Source organism: Ovis canadensis, chromosome 24 (assembly GCF_042477335.2).
Source record: "Ovis canadensis isolate MfBH-ARS-UI-01 breed Bighorn chromosome 24, ARS-UI_OviCan_v2, whole genome shotgun sequence".
NCBI lineage: Eukaryota > Metazoa > Chordata > Mammalia > Artiodactyla > Bovidae > Ovis > Ovis canadensis.
The window spans coordinates 40,493,582-40,519,112 of NC_091268.1; the positions used below are offsets into that span (position 1 = coordinate 40,493,582).

At 48.7% G+C, this 25,531-nt stretch overlaps 1 protein-coding gene across 4 annotated transcripts in view; it reads left to right on the forward strand.

Annotated features, from left to right (window-relative positions):
• Positions 1 to 25,531, forward strand: part of KATNIP (katanin interacting protein) — a 233,032-nt gene that overhangs the window by 165,639 nt on the left and 41,862 nt on the right. For all 4 annotated transcript variants that reach the window (XM_069570404.1, XM_069570402.1, XM_069570403.1 and 1 more), the window contains one exon: positions 18,459 to 19,326. In XM_069570404.1, the coding sequence (XP_069426505.1) occupies positions 18,459 to 19,326 (868 nt within the window). The remainder of the gene's footprint in view (positions 1 to 18,458; positions 19,327 to 25,531) is intronic.

A 25,531-nucleotide genomic window follows, 5' to 3' on the forward strand; every position in this document is an offset into this window, starting at 1 on the left:
ACTGGCTTCTCATCGCAGCGGCTTCTCTTGATGCCGAGCGCAGGCTCCAGGCCCCGTGGGTTTCGGTGGTTGCGGCTCCCGGGCTCTTAGAGCACAGGCTCAGTAGTTGTGGTGCTCGGGATTTAGTTGCTCCGCAGCATGTGGGATCTTCCTGGATCAGCAATCGAACCCGTGTCTCCTGTATTGAGAAAAGAATCCATAGTCTCTCCTAGGATGTTATAACTCATCCAAAAAGTGGACTTTCAGCTATTCCCCACAGTCCATCTGTTTTCCTTTATATTAATAACAAGCATATTAATCTGCTACGTGGTACCACCCTTGAGTAAAAACAGGCAGGTCATCACCATTTTTTGCCAACAGCATCACCACACAGGTTCTGCCTCCAGCCTGGCCACACCAGCAAGTGAAGCAGGACCCAGTGGTATATGTTATACATGGAAATGGTGCTAATGAAGTAGCTTTTGAATGAATGAATGAGTGAGTGAATGTTAGATTTACCCAGTGGTATGTTTCTGTGACTTGTCGTGGTCAACCAGGCCAGTCCTGCCCAATAGAACTTCCTGCAATGATCTTAACACGTTCTCTCTGCCCTGTCCAGTGAGAACAATTCGAGTTCTCAGCCCCAGGTGGCTCCTGTAACTGACAGGCCAACGTCTTGCAATGTCTGTCATTTTAATATTCATGTCATTGTCCGCGTGTGGCTGGTGACCATGTATTGGACCACACAGGTCTTGGTGCTCAGGGAGCCGTGTTGAACAAACCGACAAGGCCCTGTTCATACAGTCCTCTCCCCTCTCATGAGGAAGGGAACAAAAAACAAGGGCACAGATGACTAGTGTCATCTCCAGTAATGCTAAGTGTTGTGAAGATGATAACCTCTGGCGACCGGAGAGGGACAAGGGGAGAATGAAGCAGGGCCGCACTGGACAGGTGATCAAAGGCATCCCTGACCTGAGCGTTGAGAAGGAGTAGCCGTGGGGACGTAAGTGGAAAGGGAATTCTTGCAGGCGGCATAGCAAGAATAAAGGCTCTGCGGCAGGAACATCCAGTTTAGGCAGAGGCTGAGCTGGTGAACAAAGGGTAGTGTGAGGGGAGGTCCCAAGGGTGCCTGGGAGCCAGGTCACGTAGGCCTCACTGGTTTGAAGGCAGAATAGGGAGAGGGTCAGAGCCAGCTTGGCTGGGGCAACCCCTGGCTCCTCCTCGTCCTAACTCTGTGACCTTGGGAGTGTTATTCTACGCCTCCCTGACTCAGTTTCCTCATCTGTAAAATGAGGGTGATTATTGTTCAGTTAATACATATGAAGTGCTCATAATGATTCCTGGCCTTCGTGAACTCTATACAAAGATCAGCTCTTGGTATCATTATGGGAGGGTTTTGGGCAAAGGGTGACACAACCTGATTGAGGAATTTAAAAGATCACTCTGGATGCTTTTTGGAGAAGGGGTCAGAGGGAAGGGGGAGCCCCAAGAGGTGTTTTGGGGTCTCCACAGTCTAGCTTGCTGGCTTGGATGAGGGTCCCAGTGCTTCTGAAATGCACCATTCAGTTCAGTTCAGTCTCTCAGTCGTGTCCGACTCTTTGCAACCCCATGAATCGCAGCACGCCAGGCCTCCCTGTCCATCACCATCTCCCGGAGTTCACTCAGACTCACGTCCATCGAGTCGTTGATGCCATCCAGCCATCTCATCCTGGGTTGTCCCCTTCTCCTCCTGCCCCCAATCTCTCCCAGCATCAGAGTCTTTTCCAATGAGTCAACTCTTCACATGAAGTGGCCAAAGTACTGGAGCTTCAGCTTTAGCATCATTCCTTCCAAAGAAATCCCAGGGCTGATCTCCTTCAGAATGGACTGGTTGGATCTCCTTGCAGTCCAAGGGACCCTCAAGAGTCTTCTCCAACACCACAGTTCAAATGCATCAATTCTTTGGCGCTCAGCCTTCTTCACAGTCCAACTCTCACATCCATACATGACCACAGGAAAAACCATAGCCTTGACTAAGCAGACCTTAGTCGTCGGCAAAGTAATGTCTCTGCTTTTGAATATGCTATCTAGGTTGGTCATAACTTTTCTTCCAAGGAGTAAGCGTCTTTTAATTTCATGGCCGCAGTCACCATCTGCAGTGATTTTGGAGCCCCCAAAAATAAAGTCTGACACTGTTTCTACTGTTTCCCCATCTATTTCCCATGAAGTGATGGGACCAGATGCCATAATCTTCATTTTCTGAATGTTGAGCTTTAAGCCAACTTTTTCACTCTCCTCTTTCACTTTCATCAAGAGGCTTTTTAGCTCCTCTTCACTTTCTGCCATAAGGGTGGTGTCATCTGCATATCTGAGGTTATTAATATTTCTCCCGGCAATCTTGATTCCAGCTTGTGTTTCTTCCAGTCCAGCGTTTCTCATGATGTACTCTGCATATAAGGATAGATTCAGTTCATCCCAGGGCAATGTTTGTATTTTCAGAAAGGCCTTTCATGGTGGGGTAGGGATGGATTTTCAAATGAACGCAAAGTGAAGAGATTAGTTCATTAACAACCTATGTACCCTTCTTCAGCTTCAATAGTTATCTACATTCTGCCATTTTTGTTTCATCTCTTCCCCTAATGTTTAAAAAGAAATTGTAGGTATCATATCATCTCATTCATAATTTTTTGCGTGCATCTCTAACAGATAAGTTTGTTTTTATATCATCCTGATGCTGCTATCATACCTGACAATCATTCATTATTATGCTTCAGTACCCAGTCCACATTCAAATATCCCTAACTGCCTAATTTTTAATAGTTATTTTGTTTGGCCACACCATGTGGCATGCAAGATCTTAGTTCCCTGACCAGGGATTGAACCCTTGGCCCCTGCAGTGGAAGAGTCTTAGTCGCTCAGGTGTGTCTGACTCTTTGCAACCCCAAGGACTATAGCCTGTCAGGTTCCTCTGTCCATGGAATTCTCCAGGCAAGAGTACTGGAGTTGGTAGCCGTTCTCTTCTCTAGGGGATTTTTCCTGGCCCAGGTATCGAACCCAGGTCTCCTGCATTGCAGGCGGATTCTTTACCATCTGAGCCACCAGGGCAGTAGAAGAGTGGAGTCTTAACCACTGGACACCAAGGAAGTCCCAACAGTTGATTCATTTGGATCAGGATACAAACCAAGGCCAAACATGGCAGTGGCTTTGCAGTCAAAGATGTGACCTTCATTTGGGCAACTGAGTCAGTGTAGCCTGATGGCTGCACCACATCATAGGGTCTGGGCACCTCTGGTCTGGGGAGCACCCTCGGGCCTGGCAAGCATTCCTGTGTGTGCATGCTAAGTCACTTCATCATGTCTGACTCTTTGCAACCCCATGGACTGTAGCCCACCAGACCCCTCTGCCCATGAGATTCTTCAGGCAAGAATACGGGAGTGAGTTGCCATGTCCTTCTCCAGGGAATCTTCCCAACCCAGGGATTGAACCTGCATCTCTTAAGTCTCCTGCATTGGCACGGGTTCTTTACCACTAGTGCCATCTGGGAAGCTCTTGGGGACCATGATGGCATCTTAATAGGGTGGCTGGGAGGAAGGGCACTGACCCAGATGTGCAAGAGCCTTCCTTAGGTGTTAATCTCGGGCTTGGTGTGGGCCACTGTCAATTGCGAGAGGGTGCTGTCTGGTGGGTGGACTGCAGCCTCTAAAGTCTGTGTGCATGCCCATGCTTGGGAAGGTAAGGCATGGTCACCTTGAGAGGTCCAGGAGGCTCAGATTTGAAGCAGGCCCCCAGCCAGCAGAGGACAGAGAGGTGAGCAGAGAATTCCACCTTGAGAGAGGGGGCCCCAACCAGAAAGTCGGAATTCAGGCTCCAACCAGAAAGTCGGAATTCAGAGCCAAACTGTACTCCCAGCAGGAACGAGAACAGAGATGCAGAACAGGGGTAGAAGCTGAGGCCTGGATCTCTGTACTGCACAGACCAGGGGACGAGCTGCTTCTGGGACCAGACAGATGTCTAAGTAGAGAGGGCTGCTCACCCATGTGCAGGGGCCAGCCTAGGACAGCAAGACAAATCCCAGACCCCCTAGAGGGTAGAGCTCTCCTGTCCCCACTCCTGCTTGCCTTGGCCAGGACTGACTTAGTAGCTGAATCTGTTGATTAAAATTCTCAGTCCCAACGCTAGTGTTATCAGCCAGGATTCTTTTGGTAACAAAGGACAAGAAAACCCAATTAAATCCAGCTTAAGGACAAAAAAGTGTTCTTTGGCCCATGTTACAGGAGAGTATGAGTTGGCTGCCTCAGGCGTGGCAGGATCCAGGAGTTCACATGATGCCATCAGGAATCTCCTCCCTCTGTGTTGGCATCATTCTCAGGTTCCAAGTGGTGGTCCCCATTGACATCCCTCTTGATTTCAGGAGTGCTTGCAGAAAGCCCCAGGTCTAGGACCCACTGGCCAGGCCTGTGTTGCGACTTGGAGCGAGGCCTACGTTATCCACATAAAGTAAGGTCAAGGAAGAGTGGATTCCCAGTGAAAAATTGAGGTGCCGGCTAAGGAGGGAAAAATCACCAGGGAAAGTAGAAAATGAGACCCAGACTAGGTCCCTTCTTTTCCTCTAAGAACATGGAAGTCACCTGCTGGTGAACGTATTCATCAGCTCCCAAATCTAAACCTACCCCAAGGCTTAATTTCTGAACCAAGCTTCTCTCCTGGCCACGAGATGCTTTTCTTCAGCATTTCTTCCCGGCCATGTACTGAAGCCCTAGCTTTGGTACCCCAATCCCAGACCCCTCAGCCCCACTCCAGGCTCTGCTTCCTTTGGCTGTCTGCAGGAGCGCTTGACTCCCACCTTTGAATCCTCCGCTCCCCCTGTGCCCCTCCCTGTCAGTCATCTTTAGGTCTTACTGTTTCCACTGCCCGAACCTGCCTCCTTCCAAGTCCAGCTCCTCCTTCCCCTGCTGCCTGCTGTCTCCATCTCCCGCTCGGCTCACTCATCTGCTCGTTCCCCCGTCTCACTGGCAGAGCCATATCGATCGCCTCAGACATTTGTGCTGGGGCCAGCAATCAGACATGCTGTCTGCCCCCATGAGCTCTTGCCCAGGCAGGTGGGCCCAGGGGGACCCCTGCAAACCACAGTTCAGTGGGGCCAGGACAGTGGTGGGAGATGAGCTAAGGGCCTAGCTGCTGCAGAATGCCTCAGGGGAGTGACCACCGTCCCCGGCCAGCATGTGCTGCCCTGGACATCTTGGGAAGAGGCTGTGCCCCAGTGGACCGAAGGCAGCTCACAGATTGCAGCTGGCTCACACTGTGTTTTCAGAATTCTTTGGGTTTTGTGTATGTGTATGTGTTTTAAATTATTTATTTATTTGGCTGCATTGAGTCTGAGTTGAGGCACTTGGGCTTCTCTCCAGTTGTAGTGTGCAGGCTTAGTTGCCCTACAGCATGTGGGATCTTAGTTCCCCAACCAGGGATCGAACCCACATCGCCTGCGTTGGAATGCAGACTCTCAACCACAGGACCACCAGTGAAAGTGAAAGTCCCTCAGTCATATCCGATTCTTTGTGACCCCATGGACTATACAGTCCACGGAATTCTCCAGGCCACAATACTGGAGTGGGTAGCCTTTCCCTTCTCCAGGGGATCTTCCAAACTCAGGGATTGAACCCAGGTCTCCCGCAGGCAGATTCTTTACCAGCTGAGCCACAAGGGAAGCCCAAGAATACTGGAGTGGGTAGCCTATCCCTTCTCCAGGGGATCTTCCAAACTCAGGGATTGAACCCAGGTCTCCCTCAGGCAGATTCTTTACCAGCTGAGCTATCAGGGAAGCCCACAGGACCACCAGGAAGTCCCCAAAGTTCTTTGAGTCAATTCAGTTCAGTTCAGTCGCTCAGTCATCTCTGACTCTGTGCAGCCCCATGGACTGCAGCATGTTAAGCTTCTCTGTCCGTCACCAACTCCCAGCGCTTGCTTCAGACTCATGTCCATTGAGTTGGTGATGCCATCCAACCGTCTCATCCTCTGTCATCCCCTTCTCCTCCTGTTTTCAATCTTTCCCATTATCAGGGTCTTTTCCAGTGAGTCAGTTCTTTGCATCAGGTGGTCAAAGGATTGGAGCTTCAGCTTCAGCATCAGTCCTTTCAATGGATCTTCAGGATTGATTTCCTTTAAGATTGACTGATTTGATCTCCTTGCTGTTCAAGGGACTCTCAAGAGTCTTCCCCAACACCACAGTTCAAAAGCATAAATTCTTTGGTGCTCAGCCTTCTTTACGGTCCAACTTTCACATCCCTAGGTGACTACTGGAAAAACCATAGCTTTGACTGGACGGACCTCTGTTGGTTAAGTAATGTCTCTGCTTTTTTTTTTTTTTTTAATTACTAACATTTAAAAATTGGTGAGTTTCCATGAAAAGTAGGGACCTTTATCTAGAAGATCTGGTGACATCAGGTCACATCCACTCCTGGGAGCTCTGGTGGAGCTGAGTCAGGGTGCGGCAGTTGCCATCACGATCTCACTTGTGTCCCCTACACAGTGGCACCGTGGTCCTGACGCCACACCACCCCTCCCACTTGACATGTTTCCGTGCGCCCTGCGCACATGTGTCTCCACCACTCTCAGACCCCAAAATGGGCTCTCTGGTGCTTCCATCCTTACGGAACCTCCATCCCCTCTGGTCCCAGGGAACTCTTCTCTCCTCTGTGACTTTGCTCCTGCCCTGCCCAGCACCTGGAATGCGTAGCCAGTCTTATTACAAACCCTGCCTTCGGAAACCTCAAAGTTCTGCTCAAGTCTCTCTTCAACCACCAGCCACCCACACACCCCCAGCCTGCCCCAGGCCCCTGCTCGTGGTCTCAGCCACCCCTTCTGGGCACCAGATTTCATGCTTCCCTAGGGTATCCGTCAGTTTCCTGAGCCTCCCATGTCTCTGACAGACAGGTGCCCCTGGCCAAATCTATCCTGCAGGCGTGTTCCATTTGGCGCTCACGACGTTGCACAGCTTGTGAACCATTTGACGACACTGGAAAGTTGGCTTCTGATCTGGTGGTATTCCCTCTGTAGTGTCCGCTGGCTGGAGCCCAGTGACTCCTGCAGCCTCTAGACTTGCAGGCGGGTGCTCCGCAGTTCCCGTCCCTCCACGCTGGTGGTACTGTAAGCATCTGAGTCTGTGACCCCTAATTACTCAGGCTTTTGTGAATTCCTCAAGGAGAGGAGCCCCGCCTTCATCTTTTGTATGTCACGCAGGCTAGGATCCTGAAAGGCCCCCGTGTGGTACATGCTGGGTTGGATACAATTGCAAGAATTGCCAGCTGGGGCCTGAGCCCAGATCAAGGGGAATCTTTTTTTTTTTTCTTAATTAAAATGTAGTTGATTTACAATATTGTGTTCATTTCAGTATACAACAAAGTGATTCAGTTATATATTAATATGTGTGTGTGTGTGTATGTATTATGTATGGGTATATATAGGTGGGCTTCCTGAGTGCCACTAGTGGTAAAGAATCTGCCTGCCAATTCAGAAGACACAGAGACTCGGGTTTGATTGCTGGCTCCAGAAGATTCCCTGGAGTAGGAGATGGCAACCCGCTCTAGGATTCTTGCCTGGAAAATTTCATGGACAGAGGAGCCTGGTGGGCTAGAGTCCTTGGGTTTGCAAAGAGTCAAACACAACTGAGTGACTGAATATACGCACATGTATATGGTTACATACATACATATAAGCACACACACACATATAGATAGATAAATAGATAGATTCCTTTTCACATTCTTTCCCCTTAAAGGTTATTGCAAAATATTGAGTATCATTCCCCGTAACCAGCAGAAGGTCCTTGTTGGTTATCTGTTTTATGTGAAAGTGAAAGATGTGTCTTGACTCTTTGGGACCCCCCTGGACTATACAGTCCATGGGATTCTCCAGGCCAGAATACTGGAGTGGGTAGCCTCTCCTTTCTCCAGGGGATCTTCCCAACCCAGGGACTGAACCCAAGTCTCCCACCTTGCAGGTGGATTCTTTACCAGCTGAGCCACAAGGGAAGCCCAAGAATACTGGAGCGGGTAGCCTATCCCTTCTCCAGCAGATTCTTCCCAACCCAGGAATGGAACCAGGGTCTCCTGCGTTGCAGGTGGATTCTTTACCAACTGAGCTATCAGGGAAGCCCTTATATAGTAGTATGTATCTATTAATCCCAACTCGAGGAGTATTGACCTAAGTTAGCGAGAGTAATTCTAGGCCCCATCCTAGAGTGAATGGGGTTCTCCTGCGCCTGCTGCCAACCTGGGCCAGGAACAGGGGGTCACTGCACCCGGCCTTAGGGGAGCAGGGGGCCTCTGGCCTCCCTAGCCCTGAGCAGCCAGTGTCAGTGGGTATAGCCGTGCAGGCAGCAGGTTGGATACAAGACAATGATGGCAGCTTCTTGAGCATGTATTATGTGCCAGGCAGCATTGAAACGACTTTACATATATCAGCTCGTTTATTCCGAACTGCAGTGAGATGGGTACTATGGTGGTCAGCTCTATCCTACATATGGGGAAACTGAGGCACAGAACAGCTTGCTGGTGGTCACATGACTCCCAGGCAGTCTGGTACGCACCACCTGGCCCTGCCTTTCAATAGAGGGGCACTGTGGTCCCTAGTGAGCCAGGACCTGCCTAGGGCAGCTATCCCTGCCCTGGCTCCGTCCTGCCAGATGGCCTAAATTTTTAAGAGAAGCCAGAAAGGCACACTGTTATGTGAACACTCTCAGTTTTTGGACAGCATCAGCTGGTTCTGAACATTTAACTCCTCTATGGGCCGAACAAGCCCAGGATCAGCCGTAGGGGCTCCGGTTAGTGACCCTGTCTGTCACGTCCCATCCCCGTCCTTCCTCCTCTGTGACTTTGGAGGTGGGGTGGGTGTCAGTCATTGGCTCCCAGCCTGGCTTGTAGTAGGTTATCTGTAGCTTGTAAAGTGTCTCAAGCCCCACCATCTTCATCAAGTTACTGTGTCACAAAGAAGGGTTTTCATTGGTCTTCCTCCCAAGGGACAGACGAAAGGTCATTGAGATCTCATCCCCAGTAAAGCATTCTAGTTCAAGTGCTCCAGGAGGGGGCAACTTCAGTTCTCAGAGCCTGGTCTTAAGACAGATAGGAATAGGCCCGTTTCCCCATCCTTGAAGGCCTCCATCCTGGTGAGGACAGGTTTGCACATGGGACCACAAGGTCTTTGGCGTGAGAGTCCCGGTGCACACTCAGCTCTGAGAGCCCAGAGGAGGACCCTTGACCCAACCTGAAGAGGCAGGTGGGGCAGATGGGAAAGGCCGGGGGCTTCCCAGAGGGTCAGCTCCTGAGCCGGGTCCTGAAGCCTGCATGATGGCTCTCTGGGCTGCAGCGGCTCACTCCCCAAAGGCCCCCATCCCCAGAAAGCCTCCCAATCATCCCACAGCCCTTTGGCCCCTCCTGTTCGGGACCCAGCACCCTGGGCAAAGACAGCAGTGAAGGATGGAAGCTCGTCTTCTCCTTGTGCATTGGGGCCAGCGCGGGCACTCAGCAGGAGACAGAACAGCTGGGCTGGGGGGCTGCCTGGGTTGTGCCCAGTGAGGTCCAGAGGCACACAGCTGGTTTGACTCCAGTCATGCACCCATACCAATGAAGGCTTTGCCTTAAAGCTGCAGTCTCCAACCTTTTTGGTGCCAGGGACCAGTTTCCTGAAAGACAGCTTGTCCACAGACGGGGGGTCAGGGGGTGGGGCTAGGTTTCAGGATGATTCAAACACATTACATTTATTGTGCACTTTATTTCTATTATTATTAACATCAGCCCCACCTCAGATCATCAGGCGTTAGATCCCAGAGGTTGGGGACCCACAGTGGACCCTCCCTGGCATCTGGCGGGTGGGCCTAGCCAATGCTCTGCTCCAAATGATTTCCCTCAGGCTTTGCTGCCTGTGCTCAGGGCCAGGTATTAGTGTCTAGGCAAAGCGTTTTATGAGCACAAGAGCCCCCGCCTCTGCTAGGGTTGTTGTCATGATGAAACCGATCCGCCATCAATCTTCCCTGAGCAATTCGTGTGCTCATTGGAAGAGACATGTCATTCGACCCCAGGGCCAAGGAGGAACGTGGCCTTACTGAGTCAATTCAATCACTTAGATCAAAATGATATTAATATTGTTGGGTTCAAATGCATTACAGTCCCAACGTGATTGGTTCTGGGCAGCTGGAACAAAGGGTAAAGCCCTTTTTTGAACAAGGAACGGTGCTCCCCTCCACCACGTGCCAGCCACAGAGTTTCAGTGTCCTTTTGAAAATGCATTGCAAAAGGGGCTTGAGGCAGCGTCAACAAAGGACATAGCAATAACTCTAGTTAAACGAGGAAGAAAATATGAGTACCAAGGGAACAAATACACACACACACACACACACAAATGATTCTCGAGGGTAAGGTCATCAGCAGGATGGAATTTCACCTGGAATTCTTGGAAGCCAAGGCAAAGGAGGAAATAGGACTAGAGCCCTCTAGTTGGAAGGAAGAAGCAGGCTCGTTCTTTAGCAGCAAGAGGATTTTCCCCTGGATTTATTCCCAAAGGCACCCTTCATCCAGAGCTTCACTGAGGGGATGCCGACGAGTACAGACCTGCAAAATCTCAATCCCGTCTTCGCCACGACACAGCAGTGTATCTCAGATGGCTTCTGACCACATGCTTGAGCTGTGACGGTTGCATCGATGTGTACATAAATACGTAGGAAAAGTCTGCAAGGACAGGAGCGTGGGCATGCCCCGCCCCCCGCCAGCACCCATGTCAATTGCCTCTGGGGAGTGAGGAGGAGTCGGGATGGGAGCGTGAGACTCTTGGTCCATGAGGACTAATTTGAAAAATAGAAGTAGGAGCTCAGAGTGCACCCAAAGCAGGCGATTCTGCCAGTGGCCAGGCAGGCACAACCGAGACCAAGGCCTTCTCCGGGTCCGGCTTGACCCAGAGAGAGCTGGCAGTAGGAGACGGGCGCAGCAAGAGTGGCTGTCTGTGCACCAGCTGTGTGGCCTCAGGGAAGGCTGAGCCTCAGTTTCTTCATCTGTCAGAGGGGCCCTAAGGCCCACCCTGGGGAGTAGTTTGAAGGACAGCATGGGACAATGCGTGTGGCCTTTCATGTTTCACACTCGGCACCCCCAGATGCTGTTCCCCGCCCGGGATCCCACCCTGGTGTTGCTTGGATCAGATTCACCTACAGAATCTGACAAATGGCTTGTTTGATCTGGAGAGTGTTGGAACTTTGGCAGATTTAAACACCGTCAGGCAGGGGGCATGAGCCTCTCAGTTCCCCAGGACCCCCACCACTCCCTCTGGTTTCAAACCTAACCTTCGTCTCTCTTCTATCTGTCCAGTCCTGTGAGCACTGGCGGTCACACCCTTCTCCAGCCTGCTCCCCACTCTCTATCCCCACTCAGCCAGGCTTCTTTTTATTTTATGTATTTATTTGGCTGCCTTGGGTCTTAGCTGTGACATGCTGGGATCTTCACTGCCTCACGTGGGATCTTTCGTTGTGGCCCACAGGCTCCCTAGTTGCGGCCATCAGGCTCAGTAGTTGCAACACACAGGCTTAGTTTTGACATGCGAGAGCTTAGCTCCCCAACCAGGGATTGAACCCACGTCCCTTGCATTGCAAGGTGGATTCCTAACCCTTGGACCACCAAGGAAGTCCCTCGGCCAGGCTTCTTGGAGAGAGCTGAGATCAGGAGGGGCTCTAGATGGTTTGCGGATGGTCAGAGAGCCCATTGTGGAGACCAGGCATCTCCCGATGGGATCCAGGATACCCACCTCGTGACTATGGGACTGAAAAGCGTGCTTCCCACCCCCCTCCCCCCACCTCTTTCAGTGACAGCGTGTCTTCTCCAGATGTTTCCACGGCGGTAATTTTGTGGAACTAGTAACTGGAAGCTCCCCGGGCTGTCCTTCTCCAGTAGCTATTTCCTGATTAATTCACAGCACGCGCTTGCTCTGCACCTCCGCTAAACAGAGAACACATCCATATAAACATGAAAAAGGGTGCTCTGAGAATCAGCTTTTCTGACAGGCTGCAAATAGCAGCCTGCCATCCCGCAACTGGACGACTGAAGCCGGGTTCCTGTCGTCTAACACGGGCTTGACGGTTCTCATCCCAGATTGCTCCGGAAGCCTTCAGAGCAATAGCTCAGTGAGCTAGGAATTTAAGTTAGAGCTTCCCTGCCTGGCTTTCAGGAAGGCAAAAGGGGGGAAATGAGTCTACATGGACACCTCTGGGAGTCTCTGCTCTCACATCCCAAGAGTAGATCAGAAGCCAAAGCAAGACAGAACACGGTCTGGGGTTGAAACCCACAGGCTACCATTTTTCTGATCAGGCTTGTTCTCTGAGGATTGTTAGGGAGCAGCGCTACCTGGGGAGAAAAGTGGCTGTGTTGATTCGTTGGTAATTCCAAAATGACGGCTGAGCAAAGACTGTGTGCCAGGTACTTGCTGGGCCCTTGGATGAGACCGGTAGCACCTCTGCTGTCTCGAGCTTGTTTGTCTATTGTTTAATTGTGGCTGCGGCGGGTCTTCATTGCGGTGAGGGCTTTTCTCCAGTGTGGCAAGCAGGGGCTCCTATCTAGCGGTGGTGGATTCTGGCGTTGTGGCCCGTGGGCTCTGCGGTGCGTGGGCTTCAGTAGTTGCAGCTGTCAGGCTCTAAAGCACAGATTCGGTAGTTGTGGCATATGGGCTTAGATGCTTCACGATACCTGGGGTCTTCCTGGGTCAGGCATTGAACCCATGTCTCCTGCATTGGCAGGCGGATTCTTTACCACTGAGCCACCAGGGAAGCCCCTGGAACTTAAGTTTGAGTGTGTGTGTGGGCGTGCTCAGTCATGGCCAGCTCTTTGCAACCGCATGGACTGTTTGCCACCAGGCTCCTCTGTCCATGGGGTTTCCCAGGCAAGAATACCAGAGTGAGTTGCCATTTCCTCCTGCAAGGATCTTCCTGACCTAGGGATCAAACCCAGGTCTCCTGGCTTGCAGGCAGATTTTTTTTTTTTACCACTTGAGCCATCAGGGCAGCCCTAACTTTGAGTGGGGGAGCCAATAAATAAATTAGAAAGCTGATGAACAAGTCCATGTCAGAGACAGGAAGAAAATAGAACAGGACCATGGGCTAGAAAGGGGATTGGATAGGGCGGGGGCTGCCTTAGGGAGAGCAGCACCATCTCTTTGAAGACAAGGAGGAGCCAGGCTTGCAGGTCTCTGGGGGCAGAACGTGCCAGGCAGTTGCCCAGGTCCCGAGGTGGCCTTGAGCTCCACAGAATCACGGAGCCGCAAGTGGAGTGGTGTGCTGGGAGGGGGAACGGAAGGGGAGAGAGGTCATCCTGGGACCAGATCACACAGGCTATGTTGGCTCCTGAAGGGAGCTGGCATGTATTCTCAGAGTGATAGGAAATTGTGGGGTGGTTTTAAGCATGATCTGATTTGTTTTTGTCGTGGGTGTTTTGTTCTGTTTTCCAGACACACCACACAGTGTGTGGTGTCCTAGATCCCTGACCAGGAATTGAACCCGGGGCCCCTGCAGTGGACGTGCAGAGTCCTAACCACTGGACCACTCGGAAATCCCCTAGTGATTTAAGCTGCTTTTTAAGGAGGACTGGCTGCCGAAAATGAAATGTGTGTGCTGGGGTGTGTTGGGGGCGGGTGCGTGACAGTGCAGAGTGGAAACACGGAGACCAATTAGGAGGCTACCGTTGTTGTCTCTGGGAGAGATGGTGGTGGCCTGGGCTAGGAGGCAGGGGCCATCTGGGAAGAAGAGGTCAGATTAGGGAGAGGTTTGGGAGGTGGAACCATGGGAGCTTCTGATGAACTGGGCATGTGTGTGAAAGAGCAAGAGGGCTCAAGGACTCCTAGGTTTGGGGCAGCTGGTTGAATGAAGGAACCATTTTCAAGATGGATGAAGATGAGGTTTGGGAAAAGTGAATTGATCATTCTGTTCGGGGCTCATTAAGGTTCAGATCCTTGTTAGATATGCAGGAGGAATAGTCATGTGGTCACTGGGCCCGGATGGAGAGGCCTGAATTGGAGATTAGAACAGTCAGGAGTCCAGTGTCCACACAGCACTGTTTACATTAGCCAAGACATAGAAGCAACCTAAATGTCCTTTGACAGAGGACTGGATTAAGGAAAAAAAAAAAAATATATATATATATATGTCATATATAGGAGAAAGCAATGGAGCCCCACTCCAGTACTCTTGCCTGGAAAACCCCATGGACCGAGGAGCCTGGTGGGCTTCAGTCCATGGGGTCGCTAAGAGTCGGCACGACTGAGCAGCTTTGCTTTCACTTTTCACTTTCATGCATTGGAGAAGGAAATGGCAACCCACTCCAGTGTTCTTGCCTGAAGAATTCCATGAACAGAGGAGCCTGTCAGGCTACAGTCCATGTGGTCACAGGAGTCTGACATGGCTTAGTAACTAAACCACCACACTCACAAGGGAATACTGCTCAGCCATAAAAAGAATGAACTAATGCCAGTTGCAGCCATATGGATGGACTTGGAGATTTTCATACTAAGTGAAGTGAAACCTTTGTTGTGATTCACTCACTCTGTCATGACTGACTCTTTTGCAATCCCATGGGCTATAGCCCCCAGGCTCCTCTGTCCATGGGATTTTCTGGGCAAGAATATTGGAGTGGATTGCCATTTCCTCCTCCAAGGGATCTTCCCAACTCAGGGATCGAACCCATGTCTCCATGTCTCCTGCAGTGCAGGTGGATTCCTTATTGCTGAGCCACTGGGGAAGGCCAAAGTAAAGTCAAGAGAAAGACAAACATCATATGGTATCACTTACGTGGAATCTAAAAAGTGATCCAAATGCATTTATTCACCAAACAGAAACAGACTCATGAGCATAGAAAACAAGCTTGTGGTTACCAAAGGGGAAAGGGAGTCGGAAAGGATGAATTAGGAGTTTAGGATTAACAGGTACAAACTACTATATATAAAACAGACAAACAACAGGGCCCACTGTATAGCACAGAGAACTATATTTAATATTTTGCAATAAAACATAATGCAAAAGAATCTGGCAAAAATATATATATATATATAACTGAATCACTTTGCTGTATACCTGAAACTAATACAACATTGTAAATCAACTATACTCCAGTAAAATAAATAGTTGGGAGTCACCAGTGCAAGGATGAAATTTAGGGCCTTGGGCCTGAGTGGGACCACCTAGTGAGAGAACACAGGAAAATCAGGAGGCCCAGGACCCACCCAGTCAGTCAAGGAGCAGCAGGGAGCCTGGGCTGCTGTGAGAACAGGAAGCAGGGGTATAACCCACCTAAGGACTGAGAACTTCCCAGTGTGTCTAGTCACCTGCTGGACCCTAAAACTGGTTGTCCAAACCAGGGCACCCTTGAGAGTGAGAGGAGGGCCCTGTGAGTGATGGACCAGGACAAGAACCAATCAGAATCATCCAGAGAACAAGGATGATGGTTATCATCCCAGTTACTGGCATGCTTGGCAGGGTGGGTTCATGTAGAGGAGAGGAGGCAAAGGCCAGCTGGAGGGAGGTGCAGCCTCCCAGAGTTTGCTGTGAAGGTGGATGGATAGACAGACTGTGGGGCACCCCAGGATAGACTGCTCCTCAGCAATAAGAAGGCATAAAACTCTTCACATCAGCAACATGGATGAAACTCGGAGATATTATGCTGGGGGAAAGAAACCAGACCCCCAGGCCCCATGGAGGTCATGGTGTGTGACTCCTTTTGTATAAAAATTCTAGAAAATGCAAACTAATCTATAGTGACAGAAGGCTGGTGAGTGGTTGCCTAGGGGCGGGGTGGAAGGGAATTTGAAGGGGTATGAGGAAGCCTCTGGGTAACGATCATGGGTGTATATGTGTTAAAACTTAACAAGTTGTATTTGTTGTTCAGTTGCTCGGTTGTGTCCATCTCTTTATGACCCCATGGACTGCAGCACTACAGGCTTCCCTGTCCTTCAGTATCTCCCGGATCTTCCTCAGACTTATGCCCACTGAGTCGATGAAGCCATCCAACTATCTCATCCTCTGTTGCCCCCTTCTCCTCCTGCCTTTAGTCTTTCCTGGCATCCAGGTCTTTTCCAATGGGTCAGCTCTTTGCATGAGGTGGCCAAAGTATTGAAGCTTCAGCTTCAGCATCAGTCCTTCCAATGAATATTCAGGGTTGGTTTCCTTTAGGATTGACTGGTTTGATCTCCTTGCTGTCTAAGTTGTGCTTTACTATTTATTTTTAAATGAAGTATTGTTGATTTACAGTGTTGTTTTAGTTTCAGGTGTAAAGCACAGTGGTTCAAATATATATATATATATATATATATATATATACATAAAAGATTATATATGTTTATATCCTTTTTCAGATTCTTTTCACTTACAGGTTATTACAAAATATTGAATGTAGTCCTCTGTGCTTTAAGTAGATCCTTGTTGGTTATCTATTTCATAGATAGTTGTGTGTATCTGCTAATCTCAAGCTCCGAATTTATCCTTCCATCGCTCTTTTCCCATTTGGTAAATGTAAGTTTGTTTTCTAAGTCTCTGGGTCTGTTTCTGTTTTGAAAATAAGTTCATGTGTGTCTTTTTTGTAGATTCCACATGTGGATGATGTCATATGATATTTGTCTTTCTCTGTCTCACTTCACTTTGTATAATATTCTCTGGGTCCATCCATGTTGCTGCAAATGGCATTACTTCATTCTTTTTTATGACTAATATTCCATTATATATATACTTCTAGCACATCTTCTTTATCCATTAAGTTGTACACTTTAAATATGTCCAGTTTACTGTATGAGGTAGGTATTACATTCCTCAAGAGAGCTGTTTATTAAAACTGTTTTTGTGTAAAAAAAGAATGACCAAATAGGGCAGTAGTAGAAGGTGTGATTTGATTTTAAGTGTGAAGCACTGTGGCCTGATGTGGGGCACACGTGCTAGGGGAGGGGAAGAGAGAAGACCAGGCAGGGACCCTCTTATGAAGGTCATTTTTTGTCATGCTGAAAGTGAAAGTGAAAGTCGCTCAGTTGTGTCCGACTCTTTGCGACCCTATGGACTATACAGTCCATGGAATTCTCCAGGCCAGAATGCTGGAGTAGGTAGCCTTTCCGTTCTCCAGAGGATCTTCCCAACCCAGGATCAAACCCAGGTCTCCCTCACTGCAGCTGGGTTCTTTACCAGGGGTTCAGAGTTCCTCTCACATGCCTGGCATCCTTCAGCTTCTGTGTGCAAAGAAACCATCTGGATTATCCGTCACAAGTGAAGTGCCCACACTGCATCCTCTGGGCTCCCCTCTGATTGTGGCTGCAGTGAGTTGAGCCAGTTACTGGGCATGCCAACTGAGCACCACCCCCAGTGCCTCCAGGCTCTCAGCCTTGCTGCTTGGGTCCTTTCCCCAAAGCCACCAGAGGGCTCAACCTGTGGACGTGGCAGGGCATCAGTGCCCCCTGGGGCAGCCGTCAACCACAGGGAAGGGGGTCAGTGGATAAATGTCCAACCCCCCACCTTTGGAGGGACATTCCTGAGATTCTTTCTGCAGGTCGCTCACAGTGTCCTAGCTGGAGGGAGCCCCCGTTGCCCACAGCAGTGACCAGCCTGAAAACCTTTTTGCATTCTCACCTGCCCTACCTGACTCTCCCTCAAAGGAGCAGCTGCCCATAAGCTACCTGCACTCAAATCCTTGTCTCAGGCTCTGCTTTCAGAGCCCCCAAAATATGGATCCCCTGGGACCTAGGATGTCTGCATTTTATGTGCCTGCCCAGCTTTTCTGGTGCAGGAGGCCCAGGACCCATGCTTTAAGGAACTATATGTGGCGAAAACACATGAAGGATTTCACAAAGGGACGTGATGGGGCCAGATCCAGCTCTTGTAGGAAATTAACTCTGGTGGCAATGTGAAGCTGAGGATGAAGGAGCAAGAGACAGGAAGCAGGCAGACCAATTAGCAGGCTATTACCCGTGTCCCAGAAGGAGGTAATGATGACAAAGATGGCGACGGAGGCTCCTCTTTGTGAAAGGCCTTTGATTTATAGCGTATGGAACCCTTTGCGCCAAAATGAGACAGGGCCTGATTTAACAGCCCTAGTGCTGTGGTCTCAGAAAGCTCACGTTTTTAGCATCCCACATTCCTCTTTTTCATCTGCTACTTTTTTTTTTGTTTTGGCTGCACTGGGTTTTCACTGATGCACAGTGGACTTTCTCTAGTTGCGGCAAGAGGGGGTGACTCTAGCTGTGCGTGGGCTTCTCACTGCAGTGGCTTCCCTTGATGCAGAGCACAGGCTCTAGGCAGGCAGGCTTCAGTCCTTGTCCACATGGGCTTAGTTGCCCCACCATATGTGGAATCTTCCCAGATCGGGGATCAAACCCATGACCCTGGCATTGGCAGGCAGCTTCTTAAACAGTGCATCACCAGGGAAGTCCCTCATCGGCTGCTTTGAAAACTTGATACATCAGTACAATGTGGCGCACCTTCATTTTGTGAAATTTTGTGTTTTTAGGACTTTGACATCGGGGCTAAGAACGTGAAGCTTTATGTCAACAAAAAACTCATCTTTGACGGCAAGTTAGACAAAGGAGGTGGCGAGGCCCCGCAGAGCATCCTGGTGGGGCTGCAGGATGAGAGGATGGAAAAGAGCGATGCTGCCCTCTCCAAAGAAAGCGGAGGTGTCCGCAAGACGCCTGGAACCGAGGGGCATGAGGAGCTCCACGCCAGTCACTCGCAGCCAGCTGGAGCAGGAGAGGATGTGAAGGTTTCTTCACAAGGAAATTCATTTGTTGGAAGGATGAATTCTCCCAAAGGCGTGAAAGACAGTTTGTCCCAGTTAGAGGAGGAGCTCAGCATTTTAGCTGCCCCATCCTCGACGGGTGGCGAGCCCAGTGGTCCTCCCCACTCCTCCCCTGTGGAGTGCCCTCCTCCTCCTGACCAGGAGCTCTCACTGCTCCAACAGCTGGAAAACCTTACGGGCAGAAAAGTCTCTGAGCCACCAGGGAAAACCCCATCCTGGTTACAACCTTCTCCCGTGGGGAAAGGCAGGAAGCCGGGAGGCCCGAAGTTGAAACCCCTCTGGCTGAGTCCAGAGAAGCCACTGGACTGGAGAGAAGAGCTTCCATCAGACGATGTCATTGGCAAGGGGCCTGGAGGGTCCGAGGCCAGGGATAAAGGCCCCCGACGTGAGCAAGGGCGGGTGAACAGCTGGAATGTCATCGCCGCTGAGAGAGCTCAGAGAACAACCCCCACAGTCCACGGTGATGACTTTGACATCTTTAACCAGCCCCCCAACAGGGAGCAGCCTGCCAGCGGGAGGAGGGGCCTGAGGAGGGATGCCCTCAGCCTCAGTCATGGTGACGGCCAGCCAGCCAGCAGAGGTAAGTTCCAGAATCCGTCTGACTCACTGGGTCTGTCTCACTGGAGCCAGGGGCTCTAACTGTCATGAAGCTGTATTACTCCCTGAACCTCAGTTCCCCCAACTGCAAAACAAGAAGGTTCTTCTCAACCAGGGTCACAGATTCCCTGTCTCAGGGGCCACAGGGGCAGTAGCAGTGAGTGAAGTGGGCAAGGCACACTTCACCCGTGAAACCCACAGGCGTGTTTGTCACTTGCTCCAAGATATGTTCCTTTGTCCATTTTTCTTGCCAACCATGGCTTTTCCAGTCTAGTCTGTTATCTAACCTCTGATAGAGACTTTTGGTCTCTAATTACCTCACTTTATTTTTAACTGTACTGTTAGGGAAATAATGCAAGTGTGATGATAAATAGCAATTGATTCTTGCCTGGGAGTTGGAAGTACTATAGGGAGTGGTGAGGACTGTGGCAAACTGGAGGGCACACACCCATCGAAAGGGGGCTTTTTGGCATTCAGAAACACAAGCCCAGGGCTTCCCTGGTGGCCCAGTGGTTGAGAGTCCGCCTTGCCAGGCAAGGGACATGGGTTTGATTTCTGGTCAGGGAACTAAGATCCCACATGACACAGAGCAACTAAGCCTGTGGGCTGCAATGAAAGCTCCCACATAATGCAACTAAGACTGAAAGGCAGCCAAATAAACAAATATTAAAGGAAAAAGAAATATAAGGCCCTTGGGCTAGATCTCCCTTTTCCTTTTATCAAGATAAATCAAAATTGTAGAATATTCTTATTTTTCAACATTGACCACTGATGGAGATTATTTTTAAACCACTGTGTGGGTAAAAAAAAAAAAAAAACACACACATCTGGCAGCAGGATTCACCTGCTTTGTGAACTTTGCAGTAGATTATCTCTCAGAGATCTGAAAGGAGATGGGTTTCTGAATATTTGCACTCAGATTTGGCTCCCAGGACAGAATGTAGCAGAGCAACATGAGTCAGACCACTTGAATTCAGACTCTGCTACTTGCAGACCTGAGACTTCTCGCCTGGGCCCTGTAGAGCTGGACACTTGCACTTTCTGAGCCTCAGCATCTTCATCTGTGAAATGGGAATGAACTCCCACAACTGGCCCTCCCCCCACAGCGTTGTGAGAAATGAATGAGACGATGGCTTCACAATAGTGACCAGAGCCTGGCATGTGGAATGTGCTCCAGAAGTGGGGGCCATTATTTCAACACTAGCTTCTACATCCTTTATTGTCCACAAAGCTCCTGGACCTACCGAGACAGGGTTCACCTCAAGATCCTCTGGGTTTATCCCCACTCTGTACCACATAGAAGCACAAGCCCTGAAATCAAACGTTTATCCTGGTTCCCCACTGCCAACCCAAACTGTGGGCAAGTTCTGAAATCCCTCTGAGCCTCCATTTCCTCATGTGGAAGGAGGCAGATAATACCCAACTCATGGTGGGGTAGAAGCTGGGAGGATCAAGTGAGATCATACAGGGGCAGCATTTGGCACTGAGCCTGGCACATAAGAACACACAACAGATGTTCGCTGCTGCTGTCTGCTATTATTGTCGGCGGCAGCAGCAGCACGCGCACTCTGTGATGCAGCGGCAGCAGCATGGGATGGTGGTTTAGCTGTATGCAAAACCCATGCATATATTTTTAGTGAATCACATTAGCACCTGCACCATTCTTGTCTAGTGGACAGACCCCAAAGGTCTGCATTTAGCCAGAGTTACACTTAGAAATGTGGAGAGTTTGTGGTCTCTTTCAGACCCTCAATGTCACTTGGGGCAGAGCAGTCCCCTCAGACTCTTGAGTGCCTTTCCATGGTGAGAGATGGCTTCCTTCTCGCAGGCAGAGCTTCTGTTTCTGACTCCTCAGCCTTACAGACTGTGCTGCCCATCCCGCCAAGACTTAACCGTAAGACTGTGTCTCAGGGAGGAGCGCAGAGTGGAAGAAAAGGACCAAGAAGCTCTTTGGGGGCAGATGCTGTGTCTTATTTGTGTTGGGATTCCCCAGGACCTCGGGCTTCCTAGGTATCACTAATGGTAAAGAACCCACCTGCCAATGCAGGAGGCATAATGAGACACAGGTTCAATCCCTGGGTCAAGAAGATCCCGTGGAGGAGGGCATGGCAATACACTCTGGTATTCTTGCCTGGAGAATCACATGGACAGAGGAGCTTGGTGAGCTCTACTCCAGGGTGTCACAAAGAGTTGGAAACGACTGAAACGACTTAGCACACACACACCGGGACCCAGGTGCCTGACTCATGGTGGGTCTCCTGCAGTGTGTGGGAGGAATGATGATAAAAAAGAATTGCAATGGCTAGATGCATGGCATGTTTGCAGTAAACCAGGCTGGGCATCTGTGCATATTACTCAAACGGGCTCATTTAATTCTCATATCAGCGCCATTTTACAGATAAAGAAAATGTGGGGACTTCCCTGGTGGTCCAGTGGTTAAGAATCCACCCGCCAATGCAGAGGACATGGGTTCAATCCCTGCTCTGGGAAGGTTCCACATGTCGCAGGGCAACTAAGCCTGTGCCCCAGAACTACTGGAGCCTGCGAGTCGCAACAAGAGAAGTCACTGCAATGAGAAGCCTGTACCCTGCGACCAGAGAGCATCCCTCATTCGCTGTTAACTAGAGAAAGCCCATGCACAGTAATGAAGACCCAGTGCAGCCAAAAATAAATTAATAAATTAAAAAAAGAAAATGTGAGGTAAGAAAGCAGGGTAAGATGGAAGGTTCAAAGTGGTGGCATATGAAGATCCCACTCACCTCCTCCCATGCACGCAACAAAACTACAATTGCATGTGAAATAATTCCCCCTGAAAAGGACCTGAAAGCTGGATGAACAAAGTCTCCACAGTAAAGGGTAAAAGGACAGCATCAAGGTGGGTAAGGGAGGCAGAGAGATGATCTCACTAAGGAAAAAAACCACACCCCAACCATGACATTCTGCAGATGCAAGGATTACACAGGTACTGTTACTTTCTCTGAGGATTAAGGAATTTGAGCATTAGGCACCCCAATTCTTGGATCCTGCACATGAGAGATGAGCCCCCCAAACATCTGGCGTTAAAAACCAATGAAGAATACACCCCAAACTATGGAACTGCAGAGAATAGAAAGCTAGTTTTTAAAGGGCACACTCACAGATTCACTCAACCTGAAAACCAGCACAAAAACCCTGGGTTAAAACATGCATGGACCATAAGTGAGTGGGACCCACATATTAATCCCCAAGCATCTGCTGGACCCATTTTGCACGCTCCCTGGGAACTGAGAAACCGGAGGGAGCCAGTTTTGCAATTTCAGGCTACTTTGCTGATCCCAGTGCCCATGGGTGTCATTTTGGAATTCTTCCTCTAGTCTGAGCACCAGTAGGCACACCCCACTTAGAACCCTACCCACCCCTACACCTCAGCCAGGCCTCACAGCTGACTAGGTGATAAACCCTGCCCACTAGAACTCAGCAGCCATCGGGCCAGCATTGCTGTATTTCCAGGGGTTAGCCCTGCCCCCAGTGCACAGCAGTACCCATGACCCTGCCACAACAAGAGCATGCATGCAACCCATAAGGGGACACTCCTTGAGCACCTGGCTCTGGTTGCCAGGCAGAATTGCATTTCTGAGCCCTACAGGATATCTCTTACATAAGACCACTCCTTCAAGGCCAAGAGAGCTGATTTACCTAACATATAGAAACAAATACTGAGAATTAGGCAAAATGGGGAAACAGGAATATATTCCTATCAAAAGAACAAGACAAAACTACCAAAAAAGAACTAAACAAAACAAAGATAATAATCTACCTGGTAGAAAGTTCAAAATAATGGTCAGATGATGCTCACAGAAATTGGAAGAAGAATGGACAAACCCAGTGAGAACCTCAACAAAGAGATAGAAAATGTAAGAAATTATCAAGCAGAAATTATAACTGAACTGAGAAATGCACTAGCGGGGTTCAACAGCATATTGGATGAGGTAGAAGAACAAATCAGCAGGCTGGAAGACACAGCAATAGAATCACCCAGGGACAGAGCAGCATAAGAAAAAAGGAATGTTAAAAAATAAAGAGATTTTAAGGGAGCTTTGGAACATCAAGAAGAATGACATTCATATTATAGGCTCCCAGAGGAAGAGAAAGGGCATGAAAAATTATTTGAAGGAAAAGTGGCTGAAAACTCCCCTGGGGAAGGAAACAGACATCCAGATCCAGGAAGCCCAGAGAACTCTGAATAAGAAGAACCCAGACAGACACACGCTAGCCTGTATACCCCAACTACTGAGCCTGCAAGCTAGTGCCCTCGAGCCACAACCACTGAGCCCATGTTCCCTAGAGCATGTGCTTGGCAACAAGAGAAGCTGCTGCAGTGAGAAGTCCGTACATGGCAACTGGAGAAAACCTGTACACAGCAACATAAATAAATAGAATTTTTAAAAGAAAGAAAGAAATATGACATACCAAAATCTGTGAGATATAGTAAAAGTGGTTCCAGGAGGGAAGTTCATGGCACTACAGGTTTGCCTCAAGAAATAAAAATCCCCAATAAACAACCTAATGTTACACCTAAAGGAACTAGAAAAAGAAGAACAAATGAAGCCCAAAATTAGTAGATGAAGGAAATAAGAAAGATCAAAGCAGAAATAAATGAAGTAGAGACTAAAATAAAATAGAAAAAAAAATTAGTGAAACTAAGAGCTGATTCTTTGAAAAGTCAAATGAAGTTGGGAAACCTTTAGCTAGACTAACCAAGAAAAAAAGAGAGAGAGAGAGAGAGCTCAAATAAACAAAATCAGAAATGAAAGAGAAGTTACAACTAATACCACAGAGATACAAAAAGATCATAAGAGACTACTATGAACAATTATACACATAAATTGGACAACCTAGAAGAAATGAACAAATTCCTAGAAACAATCTTCTAAGACTGAATCATGAAGAAATAGAAGAGTTAAATAGACCAATTACTAGTAAGGAGATTGAAACAGTAATCAAAAAATCTTCCAACAAACAAAATACCAGGACCAGATAACTTCACTGGTGAAGTCTATAAAACATTCAAAGAAGATTTAATATCTAGTCTTCTCAAACACTTTTAAAAAACTGAAGGGGAGGGAAAACTTTGAAACATTTTATGAAGTCAGCATTATCCTGATAGCAAAACTAGACAAGTAGGCCACGAAAGAAAGAAAGGAAGGAAGAAAGAAAGAAAATCACAGGCCAGTATCACTGATGAATATATGTGCAGGAATTCTCAACAAATTAGCAAACCTAATCCAACAGTACATTAAAAGGCTCACACACCATGACTAAGTAGGGGTTTTTGGATCATAACAAACTGTGGAAAATTCTTAAAGAGATGGGCATACCAGACCACCTTACCTGCCTCCTGAGAAATCTGTATGCAGGTCAAGAGGCAACAGTTAGAACTGGACATAGAACCACAGACTGGTTTTAAATAGGGAAAGGAGTATGTCAAGGTTGTATATTGTCACACTGCTTATTTAACTTATATGCAGAATACACCATGAGAAATGCCAGGCTGGATGAAGCACAAGGTGGAATCAAGATTGCCAGGAGAAATATCAATAATCTCAGATATGCAGATGACACCACCCTTTTGGCAAAATGCAAAGAAGAACTAACAAGCCTCTTGATGAAAGTGAAAGAGAAGAGTGAAAAAGTTGGCTTAAAACTCGACATTCAGAAAACGAAGATCATGGCATCTGGTCCCATCACTTCATGGCAAACAGATGGGGAAACAATGGAAACAGTGAGAGACTTTATTTTGGGGGGCTCCAAATCACTGCAGATGGTGACTGCAGCCATGAAATTAAAAGACACTTGCTGCTTGGAAGAAAAGCTATGACAAACCTAGACAGCATATTAAAAAGCAGAGACATTACTTTGCCAACAAAGGTCCGTCTAGTCAAAGCTATGGTTTTTCCAGTAGTTATGTATGGATGTGAGAGATAAAGAAAGATAAAGAAAGCCAAGTGCCGAAGAATTGATGCTTTTGAAGTGTGATGTTGGAGAAGACTCTTGAGAGTCTCTTGGACTGCAAGAAGAACCAACCAGTGCATCCTAAAGGAAAACAGTCCTGAATATTCATTGGAAGGACTGATGCTGAAGCTGAAACGCCAATACTTTGGCCACTTGATTTGAAGAACTGATTCATTAGAAAAGACCCTGTTTCTGGG